The 18,987-nt window shown below is 37.2% G+C and overlaps 1 protein-coding gene across 2 annotated transcripts in view; it reads right to left on the reverse strand.

Moving 5' to 3' along the window:
• NADK1 (NAD kinase 1) overlaps positions 1-18,987 on the reverse strand; it is a 465,773-nt gene that overhangs the window by 391,624 nt on the left and 55,162 nt on the right. The window contains exons 3-4 of one of the 2 annotated variants that reach the window (XM_089385728.1): positions 18,281-18,400; positions 2,806-3,008 (exon numbers count right to left, since the gene is read on the reverse strand). In XM_089385728.1, coding sequence (XP_089241854.1) covers positions 2,806-3,008; positions 18,281-18,400 — 323 coding nt within the window. Of the gene's footprint in view, positions 1-2,805; positions 3,015-18,280; positions 18,401-18,987 lie in introns of both variants that reach the window. The other variant, XM_089385727.1, reaches the window with a different exon arrangement.

Genomic DNA, 18,987 nt, shown 5'->3' on the forward strand with positions numbered 1-18,987 from the left:
AGAGTCACTTTCAAAAATAATGAACCTTTCGTAGTAAATAAATCCAAACCTACAAAATCATGTGTTCTATGGCGGCGGCTTGATCGATTCTGCAAATGAAGGTGCGTTGGTTGGACCAGTTGGGTAACAAAAGTCTGTCAGAACATATGTGCGTCAAACGATTATTGAAATGGGCATTTAACATATTATTTAACATTGATAAATGTCTGTCGGAACATATGTGTGTCATGGGATTGTTAGCCTCCAGTTTCCACGTAAAATTATTTTGCCCACATAGCACTTAACGTGGATTTTAACTTCCCATCTCCCAAGTGTTTGGTCTCTGATACTTTATCTGATTAAATTTCTAATCCAATTCATTTTATAAATGAATCTAAATAGTTTTGTTCTTTAATTTAATTTATAATAATTAAATATTTTAAATTCCCAGCTCCCAAGAGTTTGGTCTCCGATACTTTATCTTGATAATTTATAATTCAATTCACTTTAATTTAATTTATAATAATTAAATATTTTAAATTCCCAGCTCCCAAGAGTTTGGTCTCCGATACTTTATCTTGATAATTTATAATTCAATTCACTTTATAAATGAATCTCAATAGTTTTGTTCTTTAATTTAATTTATAATAATTTTTTTTAATAGGTAATTTATAAACTATAATAATAATAATTTTTATAATAGTTATTATTATGTTTTACGTTAATTATAAACTATTTAATTTGTATGAATACTTATTATTTAATACATAAATAATATATTAATTCTAAGCTTATTAATGGAATATATTAATTATTTTATATAAGTATTACATTTTACAAATATATATAAACTATATATTATAAAATTTATAATTCTTATTTTTAAAATTATAAAAAAAATATTTATATTATTTGTACTTGCTGTTTTCTTCGCGTATCCGGATCCTGACTTTTCAAAACATTGGCGGATCCGGATCTGGATCCGAATCCGTATCCGTATCCGTATCCGAATCCTGGTAACTTAGCTATAATTATTAGGCAAGTCTGCCTATGCAGATTTGTGTGACAACATGTGTAGATTTTCCCCCTAGGTTATGGCAGTATATTCACCCTTTGTAAGTTCCAACGCTGCTGCTTCTCCTTCTTCTACTTCTACTGTGTCTGTGAAGTAGGCCACTGTTACATTATGTTTAGTCATTTACTTTTTCTTTTAATGTTGCTAATAAGTAACTTCTTTAATTGCACTTTTAGCTTCTAGATTTTATTAGTCACATTTGCACTAAAATCACTTTTGATTTACTTATGACTCTCATTTACTTTCTCTTAATTTTAGTTAACAATGGTATGTTCTATGCTTAGCACAATTACTTCAATGTTCCTTTAGCAGCCCAATGCCAATTTCCAATGGCAATCACATTAACCAATAATCACATTGACAGTAAAAGTAGATAGAACATGAAACAATATGCAGAAGACAAGCCAATACAAGAGAACACCAGATTTGGCAGATGCCAGGGAAAAACCCCAATGTGGGGAAAACCCTTTGATCGGTTCTTCTTATTATTAATCAAAATGTTCAGCAGAGAGAGAGTACAACAGTCAAATTGACTTGCCAAATTCAATGTCAAGACTCAAAATAGCCCTGTCAAAATCTGCAATTTTCTGCAGCAGTGAACAGCCCTAACCAGAAAGTCAAATCTGGTCAAAGACGCAATAGAATGTCCTCAAAACAGCTCGGTCTTCCCCAGTCAAACTCGGCCTGATCACAAGGTCAAATTCAGCCGAAAACAGTTACCAAGTCAACAGTCAAACTTGGTCAAATTGCTGTCATGAAATCTGTGGCCAACCTGCAATTTTAGTCTGCAGTCAAAGTGCTCAGAATACCTTGGTTTCTGTGCCAAAGATGCGGCCTGCTGAAACAGATAATCTCCCAAGAAATTGAAGTCAAACTCTCCTTAGAGGGTCAAAGTCAACGCTGGTCAAACAACTCTGTAATTTTGGCCCTGTAATTTAGCTCTGAAATTCATCCTCCTTGTGCCACACATGTGAGAGAAAAGAAGAACCCAATAGTTGTATGAACCAATGAGAGAAGGAGAGAGAAGAATATGAGTGTTGATGATGATGCCAAATGAGGTGAGAGGTCACTTATATTTATACAAGTTGTTGAGGGTGAAGTGACACATCCATTGGGTTTTCTGAGCCTACATGATGATGTGGCCAACCTTGACAATTTGCACATGTGTGGGCATAAATTCAAAATCACACTTCTGCTTGTCCAAATGAGATGCTCTTTATATCAATTTTGGTCCTCTTGGAAAGAGGAATTAATGCAATCAACATCTCCATCAAATGAGCTGACCCAAGGTGGAATTTGGCCCTAGTTGCCAATTTTAACACCTTCTTTTGTGGTCATTTGCGGAATTATTAAAATGATCATTATCCTATCGATTGAGCTAACACCAAAGATTTCCATCATACAGACACAGATTTATATACAGTAACAACTGAGAAAAAGTTCAGGCATACAATAGCATATGTTAAGTCTAATAGTTCTTGTCAACAAGTATTTTCACACCACTAATGTATATATATTTAACCTTTCTAAATATAGCCAGGAAAATAGAAAGCAGACTTTGACATCTGTTGTAGGAAGAAAAATAATTATTGTATAGGTGTATATATGTGTGGGTTAATGGTACACAAAATTTTCACAAATATGGTTATCATTTAAATCGCAGCCACAAATTATTTACAAATTATGATTATTATTAAAATAGCATTTCAACTTAAAAAGATATCTGTGATGCCAGGTCTCAGTAGAGATACCTTTCCCGTACATCGATTTGAACCAGTACCAGAAGCATGTTCACATGTTTGCCTGCAAAGAATCTCCTGGCTGCAGATTCCATGCATTACACAACATTGCCCGTCTTGATTTTCACTTGGCTTTACATTTCCAGATTGTTCCGATGAATTATCTAGCTTCTTCTCCACTACACAAGCAGCAAACTCCTCTTCTGCCGGAAACCCTTCAACTAATTCAAAAGTAGCGCTGTCAGTCGAATCTAGAAAGGAAATCCACACTCAGTCCATATAAACTAAACTTCTTCAGAGGACTAGATTAAGTAAAAGGAGAGGAAGAAGATGACCTGCCAATGGTTGATATCTAGAAAGAGATCACATGACATTCTGATAATTATCTTCCTTCAATAAAATTTTACTCAATGTGAACAGTTCATGTAACATGAACTCTAGTAAATGAGATGTCTCAAAAGCCATAATATCTGTTCATATAACAACATGAATGTTTACAAGATAGCAACCTCATGGATAATCTATTTAAGTATGTCATTAGACTCAATGCAATGGAAGATTGCCTTCGTCTGTTCCATTTTAGTGCAAAGACCTGTTTTATTGGTCAGAAAACTATCTCCACCAACCCTTTAACTGCGAGTTAACACAGTTCAAGCAACACTGCAGATGCCACTAAAGTACATGTTACGTACGTTTCTAATCCTAATTTTCTTTAAAAATAATTGAAATGACTATATGATATATGTGTGCGTGTCCAGCAGGCTGTGGTATAGCGTGAAATTGGAATCTCTTTTCATAACGATGGCCCAGTTTAAAAACCAGGCAGGCAGGCAGGCTCTGGCAAAAGAACTGCAACTGAGACTGAAAGAAAATGCTGGCAACCTTGATGGCACACATATGTGATGATACAAACGTGTGGAGTGGCAAAATAATCACAAAAAGAGCAGCTCTGTTCACTGGAGCTAATCCCAAAATTGTTACTGTTAATATCTATCTATCTATCTATCCACCTATCTATCTACGAGCACACACACACACAAAAAAAAACCAAGGGGATTTCTCAATCGATAGTCACTAAGGCTGCTTGGCATTTGACTAAAATAAAAGGGATTATATATATATATATATATCAGCCAAGATGGAAATATTTACGTGCACACAAAAAAAAAACCAAGGGGGATTTCTCCATCGATAGTCACTAATGCTGCTTGGCATTTGACTAAAATAAAAGGGATTATATACATATATATATATATATCAGGCCAGCCAAGGTGGAAATTTTTACTCCTTGTTTCCATCGTTTCTTAGTATCTACAAAACAATGCCTGTACATCTTTGGAGATCCGAATCTGTATACAATATGTACTCTATTCTTTGTCATTTTGTGAGCAGAAAGCTAGATCTCCAATACTAGACTCTGATGAATTTTGCTTCGTAATAGAAGCATTGCTGCTAAAATGTTCACAAATCGATCATTTTTTCACCTACTAGAATGTTCATAACTCTTTCCAGATTAAATTGGTAAAGGAATATTCAAGAAATTATTAGATAAGGTAAGCTACATAGAGGGCACACACCAACTGCAAAAGTTTCCTTGTTTTTACTTTTTAGCCTTAATCTAAACTAACCCAACATCTGCCAGCATGACCACTGGAAGAATACTGGAAGGAATAAGCAGCGGGATTGAAACATTGTAGGACAAGCAAAATGCAAGAAGGAACAGGACATGAAACGACAGGTGTAGACATAGAAACAACTGAAAATACAGAAAACATTAAGCCAGGAAGGCGCAGCTGGGGGGTTTTAAAGATAGATTTGGGTTTTTATTTATCACTTTGCTTTTTTTATGTTGGAGAAGAAGATCTTGTAGTGATTTTCAAGGAGGGATTGAGGGCAAAACAGCCATTATCATCACCAACAAATATTTTTTTGTGGATCAAAGGTTCAAGATCATTTGCCAAATCAGCCAAACAGACTTCTCATCTTCCATTCAAATGTATGTTCTTAAATGCCCCCATGTTAATGATTTTTTCCATATATTTAGGCATATGCTTGCTTGCCTCTTTGCCTACCAACATTTACCTTCTTTTTTGTCATTTGCTATGATTTTTGTGCCCATGAACCTGTTGAAAAGTGTAACTAGGTTCGGTCTTCATAATGACATGTGTAATTGTGATTTTATGTAATTGATTAAAAGAAGAAAAATAAAATTATTGTAATGCTTGTCTCATGGGCATTGGGTACCATGAGCAAGGAATTTTATTTTAAATGATGGCTCCCATTGTGAGCCTTTAGGATTTGTCATCTAGTCATAAAAGTCAATTTGAGTCATGTCATGAATGAACTATGAAGGACCCTTCTTGGGCATATTACATTTTGTATGAGTCATTAGATAAGTATGTAAGCCCTCCAAGACAAGCACAAGAAACCTCCCTTCAAGTCGGCTTCAAGAAAGATAATAATACCTCTCCAAATGACACATTGGCCCAGCTTGCAGTTATGCCGGCTTATTATGATGGCAAACAACTATAAATAGTCCACTTGGCCTCATTTCAGAGCAAGCATTTTCGGTCAAGTTCTGAAGTCAACAAGTGGTGCGAAAATCAGCGAAAGGGTCAACAAAGACAGTCCTATAGCCAGAAAAGTAAAGCAAAGGGAGAGCGAGGTCTGTGGTATTATTTGGATCTGTTTTTGGGGTCTGTTTTGGATACACGTGCAAAGAAAGAAGAGGACAGTTGCTGCAGAAAGAACCGAGAGGAATTACAGTCCTCTAGGCAGCCGAGTTGGAAGTAGTTCAAGTCATAAAGGAGGCCGAGTCAAACTAGAATGAGACTCCATCCCAAGCAAAGGAAATCAAGGCATAAGAGGTCTTATGTGCAAGTTAGGGTTTCTGAATTAGGATTGCAGACCTAATTCAAGGAGGCCAAAAGTTTGAAGCAGAAGGAGGTCGAAGCAGAAGGAGGTTGAAGTGGAAGAGGAGCCGAGACAAAGGAAGGAGTAGAAGGGTTACTATCATCAAGGAAACTTGTATCTTGGCCTTGGAGTGGAAAATAGGTCAAGGGTCTTGGCCTTGGTATTCGTCAATTGGAATCTCTATAAGAAGAAGATTTTGTTCTGGTTTTCCTCTCAAGAGTGAGAGGTTTTGGCCCTGGCTGATAGCCTATATTCTGTGTCTCTTTTCTCTTGTCTCTTTATAGTCTACCCTTGGTAGTTGTTTGATGAAGAATAACATTATAATAACATAAGTAAAAGAAGATCCTAATCAAGAAGTAAAAAGCATTCACAAGCAGTTATCTAACTAAGAGAAATCACCTAATCTTGATGCCTTAGATTTCTCAACATGGTATCAGAGCTAAGGTGACAAAGTCAAGGAAGGGCATCTTATCAAGGGACACTCAAGGATCAAATCTAGAGGAAGGCTTCAAAGAAAAGATCATCTTTAAGACAAGAACTACAAATAAAGTATTATAACCCTAGATCGAAGGAGTTTACAAAGAATTCTTGGGATCATCATCAAGAACAGAAGGCCAAGTTGAAGAGATCTACAAATCAAGGTCCTTACCATTGAAATAATCACCAAGAAGCCATCATTGATATTCATCAAAGGATCCAAAGAGATCTCACTCTCTGTGGGATCAAGGATCACTCTTGAAGAAAACTACCTTCATCAAGGACAAGTTTTCTACTCTCTATATCATCATCAACATTAAGGGAGCAGCAAGGAGAAGGAGCATCCTATCAAGTAAGTATTTGAATTTGTCAAAATGTCTTTTTGCAAGGAAAGCGACAAATTGGTTGGGGATTCAAACTATCTTGCATGGAAGAAAAGGACAAATTTGAATCTCATTGAACATGAGGTTATGGAACATGTCAAAGGATCTATCACTAAACCAAGCAAGGAAGATGCTCAAGCTCTTGCAAGGTATATGAAAGGGGAAGTTATGGCTCAAAGGATTCTTATAGAATCTATCAAGGATCCCCTCAATCCCATATGTATCCAAACTTGAAACTTCAAAAGAAATTTATGACAAATTGGTAGAGTTGTATTCTAGAGGCACTACTGGAGAAGTCATCTCATTAAGGCAAGAACTCTACAAGCTAAAGATGTCAAAGGAAGATGGAATAGCCTCATACTTTATGAGGATATCTGAAATATGGGATCAACTACAAGATCTGGGAGAAGTCATGTCTGATATAGAAATGACTATAGTTGTATTAAATGCACTACCGGAGGAGTGGGGTAACTTTACTTCAAGTATTTATGGGAAGAAAGAAGCTACTCCATTCCAGGATCTATGGTCACTGTGCAAGATTGAAGAATCTAGACTAAAGGCCAAATCTGATGTAGGAGCAGGTGAGAAAACTCAAGCATATGCTGCAATGACAAAAAAAAGGGAAAATTTGGAAAGTTTGGTCCCCAGAAAAAGAAGAACATGGCTAAAGTACAATGCTATGGGTGTCAAGAATATGGGTACTATAGGAAGTGGAGGAAGTGGAGGAAATGGAGGAAGCTAAAAAGAAGAAATCCAAGAAGGAGGAAGTAATAGATCTCCACTACTAAGATAGTCTTCCTCACCTAAGTTATTTTCAAGTTCCTGAGTCTTCTGTTGTAAGATATGGCTATCATGGTTCACTAAATCGGATGCATCAAGGCATCATAGAAGCATTGAAAGCAAGAGCTTGGGACATCATCATAGAGAAGCATGAAAGATGGTTAGAATCTATGGACTTCAAGGATATAGCTCTTGGGAATCTCATTGGAAACATAAGTGGAAAGGTCATCTAGTTCAAGGCTCATCATACATCTGTCAAAAGGAAGCATCTGTTGATGGGGATACTTTAGATCCTCAAGATTCTATGATGGAATCTTCATTGAAAGGTTCACCAATCATGGGGGGAAGCAAGTGTTTCATCAAGAATTCCAAACTTGTGGAATTCATGGGATTATGGTATGATGACATAAAAATGAAGCAAATCAAGGAATTGAAGCTCTTTCAATCAAGGAAGCTGCTGCAGGAAGTCTGGATGACCCAAAGAAAAAAATGAGGTATGTGTGCTTACATTTGATTTTGTGGAATTCATGTCATATGGTTGCATGAACCAATGCTCTATCTTAAGAGCATGATCAAAAAAGAAAGGATCTCCTCCCTCAAGGGGATGAAGGAATGCATGGATCACACATTCACTAGATGAAATCAACATAATATGTTCTCATATGTAGTATGAGGTGGTTGACTACAATTGAGGAACTCTGATTGGAAGCTCTTGGGAATGAAATGTGTGAAGAAAGAAAGGAAGAGATCGTAGAATAAGAAACCATGGTAAAGGAAATCAACATCTGAAAGACCAAGAAGATTTGACTAGGATATCTCCATGGAAGATATGAAGACTTTGATAGAGTCTGAAAAAGAAAGAGACCCTTAACAATATATACCTTTGGGAGTTGTGTCGATATGTATGAAGAATGTTGATGCAAACTAGAAGGTGTCATGATGAAAGACCATCTAAAAGGTAATGTTGATTTTAATGTTCATTCCTTTATTTTTGAACAAATACCTAGACGGGTTTATGCAGGGCTACCAAGGGAAGATCTATGGATGTCTCCCACCACCGACGCACATGTAGTAGGATGAAATATCCTTAAGTAAACATGACATGAAGAAAGCAACATGGCATGAAGGAAGGTCGGATATGGACTGATGGATCAGTTTCTGATGATGACATGGCTGACTCATGGATGAAAGTGATGGATGGTCAATGCCCTGTGTAGAAGTCCCAAACGTGAAGACTCTTAGATAACGAAAAGAAGTTCATGACATTGTGAGGAGGAGTTCTTCAAGTAGTTGGTTGTCCCATCATCTCCACCTAAGGAGCTGTTGTAGGTCCCTAATTAAGAGGGAGCCTGGAAACAAGCTTCTTACTTGGAAGCAAAATTCCTAAGCCAAGAGGGAGCTTAGGTAAGGCCTTGATATGTGACCATTTTGGTTGATATGATGCTATACAGATGGGTTACCAATCTGACTCTTCTTATGATAAATTCTGCAAATTGAGAATGACCAAGTACCATTATGAATACCTCCCTAGTTAAGAGGGAGCATTGAAAAGTGTAACTAAGTTCGGTCTTCATAATGATATGTGAAATTGTGATTTTATGTAATTGATGAAAAGAAGAAAAAAAAATTATTGTAATGTTTGTCTCATAGGTATCATGAGCAAGGAATTTTATTTTAAGTGATGGCTCCCATTGTGAGCCTCTAGGATTTGTCATCTAGTCATAAAAGTCAATTTGAGTCTATGTCATGAATGAAGCACCCTTCTTGGGCATGTTACATTTTGTATGAGTCATTAGATAAGTATGTAAGCCCTCCAAGATAAGCACAAGGCATCTCCCTTCAAGTCGGCTTCAAGAAAGATAATAATACCTCTCCAAATGACACGTCAGCCTAGCTTGCAGTCATGTCGGCTTATTATGATGGCAAACAACTATAAATAGGCCACTCGACCTCATTTGAGAGCAAGCATTTTCGATCAAGTTCTGAAGTCAACAAGTGGTGCGAAGATCAACGAAACGGTCAAGAAAGACAGTCCTATAGCCAGCAAAGTAAAGCAAAGGGAGAGCGAGGTATATGGTATTATTTGGATCTATTTTTGGGGTCTGTTTTGGACACACGTGTGAAGAAGGAAGAGGATTGTTGTTGCAGAAGGAACCGAGAGGAATTACAGTCCTCTAGGCGACCGAGTTGGAAGTAGTTCAAGTCATAAAGGAGTTCGATTCAAGCTAGAAGGAAACTCCATCCCAAGTGAAGGAAATCAAGGCAAAAGAAGAGGTCTTGCGTACAAGTTAGGGTTTCTGAATTAGGATTGCAAACCTAATTCAAGGAGGCCAAAATTTTGAAGCAGAAGGAAGTCAAAGTTGCAAAGGAGTTAAGACAAATGAAGGAGGAGAAGGGTGACTACCATCAAGGAAACTTGTGTCTTGGTCTTGGAGTGGCAAATGGGTCAAGGGTCTTGGTCTTGGTATTCATCAATTGGAATCTCTATAAGAAGATTTTGTTCGGGTTTTCCTCTCAAGAGTGAGAAAGGTTTTGGCCCTGGCTAATAGCCTATATTCTGTGTTTCTTGTCTCTTTATAGTCTATGCTTGGTAGTTGTTTGATGAAGAATAACATTATAATAACATAAGTAAAAAAAGATCCTAATCAAGAAGTAAAAAGCATTCACAAGCAGTTATCTAACTAAGAGAAATCACCTAATCTTGATGCCCTAGATTTCTCAATAGAACCAATGCAAGTATTTTTTCCATAAGCGTGATTTTTGTTTTTAATTTTTTTATGCACCCTTTTATTGCCATTTTTCATGGCAAATAATCCAATTTAAATTTCTAAACCTTTGATTTTTTAAATTAGGAGGTTGTTATTTTTTGCATAGTGGGGGTTTAATGCCATTTTTTGTGTTTTTGGTTCCCTAGGATTAAATTTTGATGTTATCCATTAAACATTTCCACTGCAAATATGCCAAAGTCCTTGGACCCATTTTGGCAATATGGAGAACTTGAAGGTGGGACAAACCGGCAAATACTAAATTGCAAATTGTATGGGCTGCATATTGTTAATTTTGGCAGCACAGGGACAAATTCCCTCCTTTATATAGCCTTCTCAAGGGGTCGAATTCCCTCCTTTAGCCCGACTTGATGATCCCAGGGCCAACTTGTACTCTTGGAAATTTCAAGACTTTCTAGACTCAAAAATAATTCTTTTTATAATTACAAATTGCCTGGAAGGGTCTTATAAACATGATGTTGACTCTATTGGCTCATGACAATAAATCCCAAGACCTAAAAAACCCTAGAAGCACGAAGAACATGCTTTTCAATAATGAGCATGAAATGCATGCTTTAATAATAATAGCTTTCTTTCTTCTTCTTGTTTGTTACAAGTGATACATATTTAAATGAGTACTTCAATTATGAAGAGAAAAACTAGTTACATTTTTCAACACTCCCTCTTAAGTTTTAACTAGGGAGGTATTCATAATTGTACAACCTATACAACATCATATCTCAAACTGAAGAGCTCTCAAGAAGAGTCAGATTGATAAGCCATACTGTAAGCATCATCATCATGACCAACACTCTCTGTGAGGCCTAATTGTACAAGGTCTGCTTTAATCAAGAGCATTATGCTGGAAGGCTTTACGTGTGATACCGCACTACCTCTACAAGGTACATAACCCATCTGAATGTCTACAAGGTATGTCCTTTTAGGACTATTCTTATCATGGATCTCCAATCCTGAGTCCTCAAAGAATATCAGTCCTCTTCGACGACTCTTCTCTTGGATGCTTATCGCATCCTCAAAGAGTGTCGGTACCTTTCCTTTCTTGGATATTATATCCTCAAGAAAACCACAGATGCTTATCTAACCGTTCGCCATTCTCTCTTCATCACCTGAAGAGGAGAATGCACATGTGATGTCCAACATCACTCCCTCTAAAACCGAGAGGACATCCCTATTCTCCTTTAGTCTTGAGAATAGAACCTTGCTCCTATATAAGCAGACTCCTTTACTCCCTCTCAAAATCAGAGGAGACCTATACTTCCTTCCTATTTGGGAAGACATCATTACAAGCCTTACAGTTTGTCTTCATAAGAGTATCAGCTATCAATTCTTCATAGTTCCCCGACTCCCTCTTTCCTCTACATCATCGAGCTTTCTTTCTTTCAAGGTATCATGGAGCCGCCACCTCTTTTCAATCTTGTGATAGGTTCCAAGCCAATCTTCTTGCTCATCGCTTTCTTCTTTGACATGAAAGGCATTACATTGAGCCTTTCCAAACTTCAAGTTGTTCATAGCTTCTTTCTTGAAAGTGATCTTCCTTTGACCTTCAAGTTATCTTCTCACACAGCTACCTTTCAAATCCAAGATGGACACATCTTGACTTCACAGTTGCCAGGTACCAGATATTGAGCTTCCCTCATAATCCTTCATCCACATAGTTGAACTTGCCTCAACTGCCATCACATATTCCTGCAACATCTTCCAAGTAGCAAAATAATATGTTAATTAGATAACCAACAATAATAAAGAATAGACTTATCTCATCATTATGCCTTTCTCGTTCCATCAACATCCTCATCAACCATTTCCATTTGAAACTTCCTTCATGCATCAAAGTGCCCAAGGATCAAACTTGATTACCAAGTTACAACTTTTCTTCCAGAGACTATACTGGATGTTAATCATTATTGTATATATATTCTAGAGAAAGTCTTAAATTCTTTATACATCCTTAAGTAAGTCAAATCTTATTTTTCTCAAGCATCATATATCCATATACCAAGCATATTTTATGATCAACTTTTTCTTCACAAGATTCTATGAATCTTTTCCAAAGTTTAATATCCAAAATGCATTCCTATGCTTTCATCCGATCATCTAGCTATCCATATATCTCACAAAGAGCCTGCATCCTGACCTATTGCATTCCTTCATCCCTTTACCAGTATTATTTCCACATTACATGGAATGTATACTAACTTTGTCATGATGCTTTTCCTAAATACCTTCCAAAATGATGGTCTTTCCTAAATCATGATGATTCAACTAAGAAAGATGACAACTTCTAACATAATGTTAAACAATATATGGATGATCAGTATGCAACATGGTCTATCTATTCATCTATCTAGGTGATCTCTATAAAGCAACTTAATCATGTCAATTCTAGACATGCTACTATCATATGCTTCTCCCTATGATGTTATTCAAAACATACAATCCTAAAGGAAAGATTAAACTTCACAAAGAACCTGATTGTCAGTGAACCTTCTTTAATAGTAAGGATCCTTCACTTCTTCCTTCTTTGCTTTCTTCTCAGGTTCTCCTATTGCCTCGTCTACATGAGCTTCACTCCTTTCCTTTCTCTTGTTATGCTTGTTTGGACAGTCCCTCCAAAAGTGTCCAAATTCATTGCATCCAAAACATTGCACTTTGGACATGTCTTTCTTCTTGGACTTACCAAACTTCCCCTTCTTCAGCTTCTTGACTCGGGCTAGAAAGGCTTGAGATTGCTCATCTGATCCAATATCATCCTTGACCTTGATCCTTGATTCTTCCAATATGCACTGCGCCCACAACTCTTCAAAGGGATTTGAATCCTTCTTGGAGTAAATGCTTGTTGAAAAGTTTCTCCATTCCGGTGGCAATGCATTTAGAACGCATATGGTTACCTCTGAATCAGTGATCAGTTCCCCATGTTGAAGTTTCTAAGTCTAACTGTTAGAAACCCTTCATGTACTTTCTGATTTATTTCTGCCTACTTGTTCTGATTAATTAACAAGTTATTTACCATGTAAATACTGAAAATAAATACAAGTACATGTTCAACACATTATAGATCATCAACTGAAGGAAACAAAACAAGCACACAAATGACATCGTTGTTTTTGGACCCCCAATGTCCCCGAAAAAACCCAATGCAGGAAAATCGGTGCAGCTATATGAAGGTTTTATTATTATGCAATTTCTGAATACAATTTGGGTGCCAAAACCGGCTCACCCAACAGAGAATAATCTCAGCAGTAGTACCTCTCTACTCGGAAGCAGATATTCCAGTTGAAACCCCGGATAAACACTCTGACAGCTCCTAGCTCCAATCTGCCCCACGAAAACCCCAACGTCTGCCTCTAGGGACTGCATCAACCCTTCCTGGCCCTGTGGCAGCCCAGCATCAGTCCAATAACCCCTACGTCAACCTCTGGAGGCACTGCGTCAGCCTCTAGAGCCTTTGTGTCACCCACGCTAGCTCTCTAAGGCACTATGCAGCTCCTGGCTGCATCTGCGTGGGCCCTAGCTAGCTCTACGTGGACCCTAGCTAGCTCTGTGTGGCCTCTAGATGGCTCTGTGTCCCTCTCTCCTGGCTTCTGCGCTGATCCTCGCAGTACCCTCTTTGCCTCTCTGCTTCTATATTCACTGCACCTCGTTGTTGATCACTGATTCTATCTCTTAGCAAACCCCACTCTAGAGAATAGAATGACTGATCACTCTAGTGTGTTCTCCAAGTGACCCTCAAGCCTCCTTATATACTTTTCTCGTTGACAGATCAATGGCCGAGATTAAGTCCCTAATCAACGCTAAGATTAACTCTGGCTTGATCCATGACTTTTGGACCCTTCTAACACGGTTTTATATTAATACACATTAATATTTTATTTTCCCTAAGTTTAGACTTAGGGATTCCATTAAAAATATTAATTATTTTAATATCTCCCAAACTTATTAGAATCTGCCCAAAACATTTCTGGGTATTAGAGATCTCATGTGCTTTAGCCTCTCCACCGATTTTCGTGGCTAGAGCACATCCGATGCTACCCCAAATCAACACCCCAAGTCCTTGTAAGTGGTCTCTTAATTGAGAGATTCTCATGAGGAAGGATGCCATATCCTCATCCTTCGATTTCTTCATTCTATATAGGTTGTTCCGCAAAGACATCTTTTGATTTGTTGTACTTACAGAGTAAAAATTCACTAGCTTGTCATACATGGCCTTCGAAGTCTTCAAATTTGCAACAAATGGAACAAGAGAATCCTTAATTGATTCAACTATGATCCTTTGAGCTCTTACTTTCCCATTGTTGTACTTTGGTAGTTATTGTGTCTTGTCTTTCTTAGGTTCAGTAATATCTCCAGTAACATATCCCATTACTTTTGTTCTATTAGTATCAAGTCAATTATTTTCTTCCATGCTAGATAGTTCAAAGCCCCAATGAGCTTATTGCTCTCCTTGCAGAAAGAACCATATCACTTGAAGTTTCAGACATATTGTAACAATATGTTACTTGAGATCACAATTTTCCTTGACGATGTCTTCAAGACCTTTGGAAATTTTTTGATGATGTCCTCGAAAGATGTTCCCTAGGATTCCTCCACCAACAACATCCAAGATTGATGCCTTGCAAATAGACTTCCTTTTTACGAGATCAACACCCTCCTTGCGAGATTGATGTAGTATTGATCTTCTTCAATATAGAAACCCTAGATTAGAAGGGCCTTCTACCAACGAGCATTTAACCAAATCCCCTCAAGAGACAATTTTTCTTGTAGTCTTCTTCTTTCAGGCTTTGAGAGCTTCCTACCTTTCAATCAGCAATTCTTTCTAGTGTCCTTCCAACCTCCTTCCTTGTTCACCTTACCTCTGGTCCCGTGTTAGAAAAATGAATAATGGCAGCTATTAAACTTATTTTCCTTTAACCTTGATAGTCCTTGTGAATCTTTAGTTATTTTCTTTAACTTCTTTAGTTAGATCTTTCATCAAACAATATCAAGAACAATAATAGTAATGAAAAGAGGACACAAATATAGGATCTCAACCAGGCAAAACCACTCCAACAGGAAAACCCGAAAACTCTCTCTTCTTAGAATCTGCTACAAATGAGATACAAAGACCCAATCCCTAGACCAACTCCTTCTCCAAGTACCAAGTCGCCCTTTTCTCAAGTCCTTCCTTTATTCTGCACCAAACTTCTACACCCTGAAACTTCGAGCTGCTAGCTACAGCACTGCTACTCAACCTGCAACTTTGACCCAACAACTTCATCCTTGTAGCTTCTTGGAAACCCTAATATAGCCTCCTCCTAGGACCTACTTAGAGCAAGACAACTCTCCCAAGGTCAATGAGGTCGAGATAGGGGTTTTCTCTCTTCCAGCTAACAGATTCTGCACTTCGTCCTACTGCAACTTCAGCTTGTTTTTGCAACCCAAAAACCCTATAATTTTGCACATGTGAGAGAGATAGAGCCCAAAAACAAGAAATTATGTCCTCGTAGCTTCTTCTAGACCTTCGCTCTCCTTTTTTCATCCTTCCCAACTATAGATCGAACTCTTTCTTGTAGATCGAACATGTGAATGTGGGTATCCCAAACGAAGTCGAACTGCTCCTTTATATAGCCTTCTCAAGGGGTCGAATTCCCTCCTTTAGGCCAACTTGATGATCCCAGGGCTGAATTGTACTCTTAGAGATTCTAGGAATTTCTAGAATAAAAAATGATTTTTTTTATAAAATTACAAATTGCCCGAAAGGGTCTTATAAACATGATGTTGACTCCATTAACTCATGACAATAAATCCTAAGACCTAACAAACCTTAGAAGCACGAAGAACATGCTTTTACCTAGAAGACCATCAATAATGAGCATGAAACCCATGCTTTAATAATAATAACTTTCTTTCTTCTTTTCTTGTTTGTTACATAGGATACATATTGAAATGAGTACAACAATTATGAAGACCAAAACTTGTTACATTTTTCAACAATTAGATCTCAACTTCACTTCAAATTAGTGGTTGAGATTCATCTAATTAACTAATGCAAATAAACTTTGCATTTCATTAGATTAACTCATTTTTTTTCTTATAAAAGGAAATTACTTTAATAATTCATTTAATTAAAATAATTTGCTAAGGTTAAAGGTTCATTGAATGACTTCCATACATTTAGACACTTAAACTTGTATGGAAGTACCTATCTGATGCTACTATCATCAACACTCCCTCTTAGAGAAGAAGGTAATCATTGAAAATCCACCTCGAACTAGCTTTCCCTCTGGTCTTGGCGCAATGTACCCCGCATCATCTTTCACTATGGCTTTCCTCCAAACCTCCTGGCCTGCTACCTCATCAATGATGGTACTCATCAGTGCCATGTAGTTCAAAAACTTCTTTGATGGCCTGCTCTCGTTGAACGTGCTCCTAGGAGCCTCCACATGCTCCTAAGCATCCCTCAATGTTTGTTCAAACCACCTAGTCCTTCTAACAGAAATGGAAGGCGCTACTAACTCTCCCCCACCTGAAGGTTCACTTCTTGAACTGGAAGTCTATGGATACAAGGGTTCCCATTCTAGGAAAATGACCCTCTGAAGAAAAATACAAATACAACAAAACCTAGAGATATTACAGTTGATCAAACCCTCTACAAATCTATCCTTCGATCTTATCGGCTGATCTAGATCCTTCTCCCTTGCTACACCCTTGGATGAACGTCCTTCTTCGCCCCAATTAAATAGATCTCATTATATTATTGTATCTTGCACTCAAAAGATGTTGTCTTCTCCCTTAGCCTAGACAATCTTTTATAAGTTTGATTTATTGACTGAATCCACAACACTAATCTCCAACATGATTGATGGTTGAGATTAGATCTCAACTTCATTTGAGATCAAAGGTTGAGATTCATCTAGCAAATAACCTTTGCATTTCATTAGATTAACTCACTTTTTCTTATGAAAGGAAATTACTTTAATAATTTATTTAATTAAAGTAATTCGCTAAGGTTAAAGGTCCTTTTGACAACTTCCACATGTCTAGACACTTAGACCTATGTGGAAGTACCTGTTCAATGCTACTATCATCAACACTAGAACCCAGGTTTCATATTGCTTGGTTGATTGCATGGCGAGAGACACACCTTTGTGAGTTGTGATTGCTAGGATGCTGAGGCAAACAGACCTATACTTTTAGATGTGACTCTTGCAAGTGGCTTTAGTAAGAAGGAAGTCCAGCTACATTCACAGCTTCCAGTGAACACTACTGCAGGGAAGGTTTGCTTGGGGAACAATTTATCAAGGTACTGCAACTGGCAGAAGAATTAGAAGAATATTTATTGGCAGGGAAAAATACGTTGAAGGTTTAGGATACGTTTATTTTTCCACTTTTGGCATTTTCTTTGGTTTTGTTTCTTTATTTTGATCGGGGCCACATGGTCATAAGCTATTGATTGTGGTCCTGCTGCCATAAAGGAATATCCATCTTTCTTTCAGACAGGGTCAACTTCAAGATATTTGAACAAACTTCAGGATGGGGGACTGAATATGAAAACTGTGTTACAGCAATAGCTATCGTAAAGATTCACAACTCAACAAAAAGCATTAAAAGAAAACTAGTCAGTGAATGTTTGGAATGTTTGACCAAAAACAAAGGGCAATAAAGCAAACAAACATGCAGTGTCATTCATCGTCTATATGCTATTCCATATTCAGCAATTGGCATTCTTAATTGTCCATCTTACTCTTGTAGCATTGCAAGATCTGGGACATGAAGAAGTTTCTTCCACATATTCTATTGGCAATAGTATCACTAGCTTGTCATGGTTGATTTTTTTAAGCATCTACAACTATAAATTACATGCTTTGTTTTTGTAATATAAAAGAAGTCAGGAATCTAGTTCATAGTTCAAAGTTCAAACATACTTGCTGTAACATGAATTTGTGAAAATTTTATTAACATCCAAATGACAAGAGCTTTAAAACCCATGCATATGCTTTGATTTTGAAATATAAACAATATCAGGGATGTAATTCATAATATTAAGATACGAGTTTCAACATGATTTTGTGAAAACTAAATCATCATTCAAATGATGAGCTTCTAAACACATGCACGGAGTATAGCAGATCAAATGCAAATGAAATATATCAGTGATTTCAATAAACTGACCTTTCCTTTGTAACTGCAAGTTGCGTAATTTCTCAAGTTCATATTTCTTTTTCCATTTAGCTGCCTCTTCTTGAGCACTAGCTTTATCCTCTGCAACTCGTCGTAGTGCCTTTGAAATAGCTGTAAATTAAAAATATATACAACTCATTTTTTCCACTCAAATAATCAATCCCAATACATTGTTAAAATGCAAAGCAAACAAATAAGTGAAAGGAGAAAACACTCACTTATGTTAAGTAAATTGCATCATAGACTTAGTTTAAGGATAGCTAGTAAAAGAACAAAGAAGATTAAAGAAAACAGTATTGGACTACGTTCTCCCCAATTCACACTTAATGATAAAAGCCCTAATCTACAAGGTGCAACCTGAGAGGGAACTGCTACGATGGTCACCATTGTCACCTAAGCAACCTATCCTCTCACTTTAGGTCTGCTCTTCTCCATCTCAAGGAGGGTATCCCTAGATATTAGGATCACTAAAGCTATAACAATGAATCTCAAAGGTGATGTGAAAAGATAGCTCTAGTGAAACAATGTTATTGTAGTATAACAAGGATAAGGTGATAGGTTCAAGAGGTTAGTGCCAATCCAAATGAGGGCAAAGGGGGTCAGTTGCCATTTAAATCCTCACACAAGGTGTTCAAAGTCCTAACTCACAAAGTGAATGCCTAATGGCAACTTGAAAGAGTTATCTAATATCACTATAA

This window comes from Pinus tabuliformis, chromosome Q, assembly GCF_031772625.1.
Source record: "Pinus tabuliformis cultivar Carrire ecotype Pingquan chromosome Q, CPIR1, whole genome shotgun sequence".
Lineage (NCBI taxonomy): Eukaryota > Viridiplantae > Streptophyta > Pinopsida > Pinales > Pinaceae > Pinus > Pinus tabuliformis.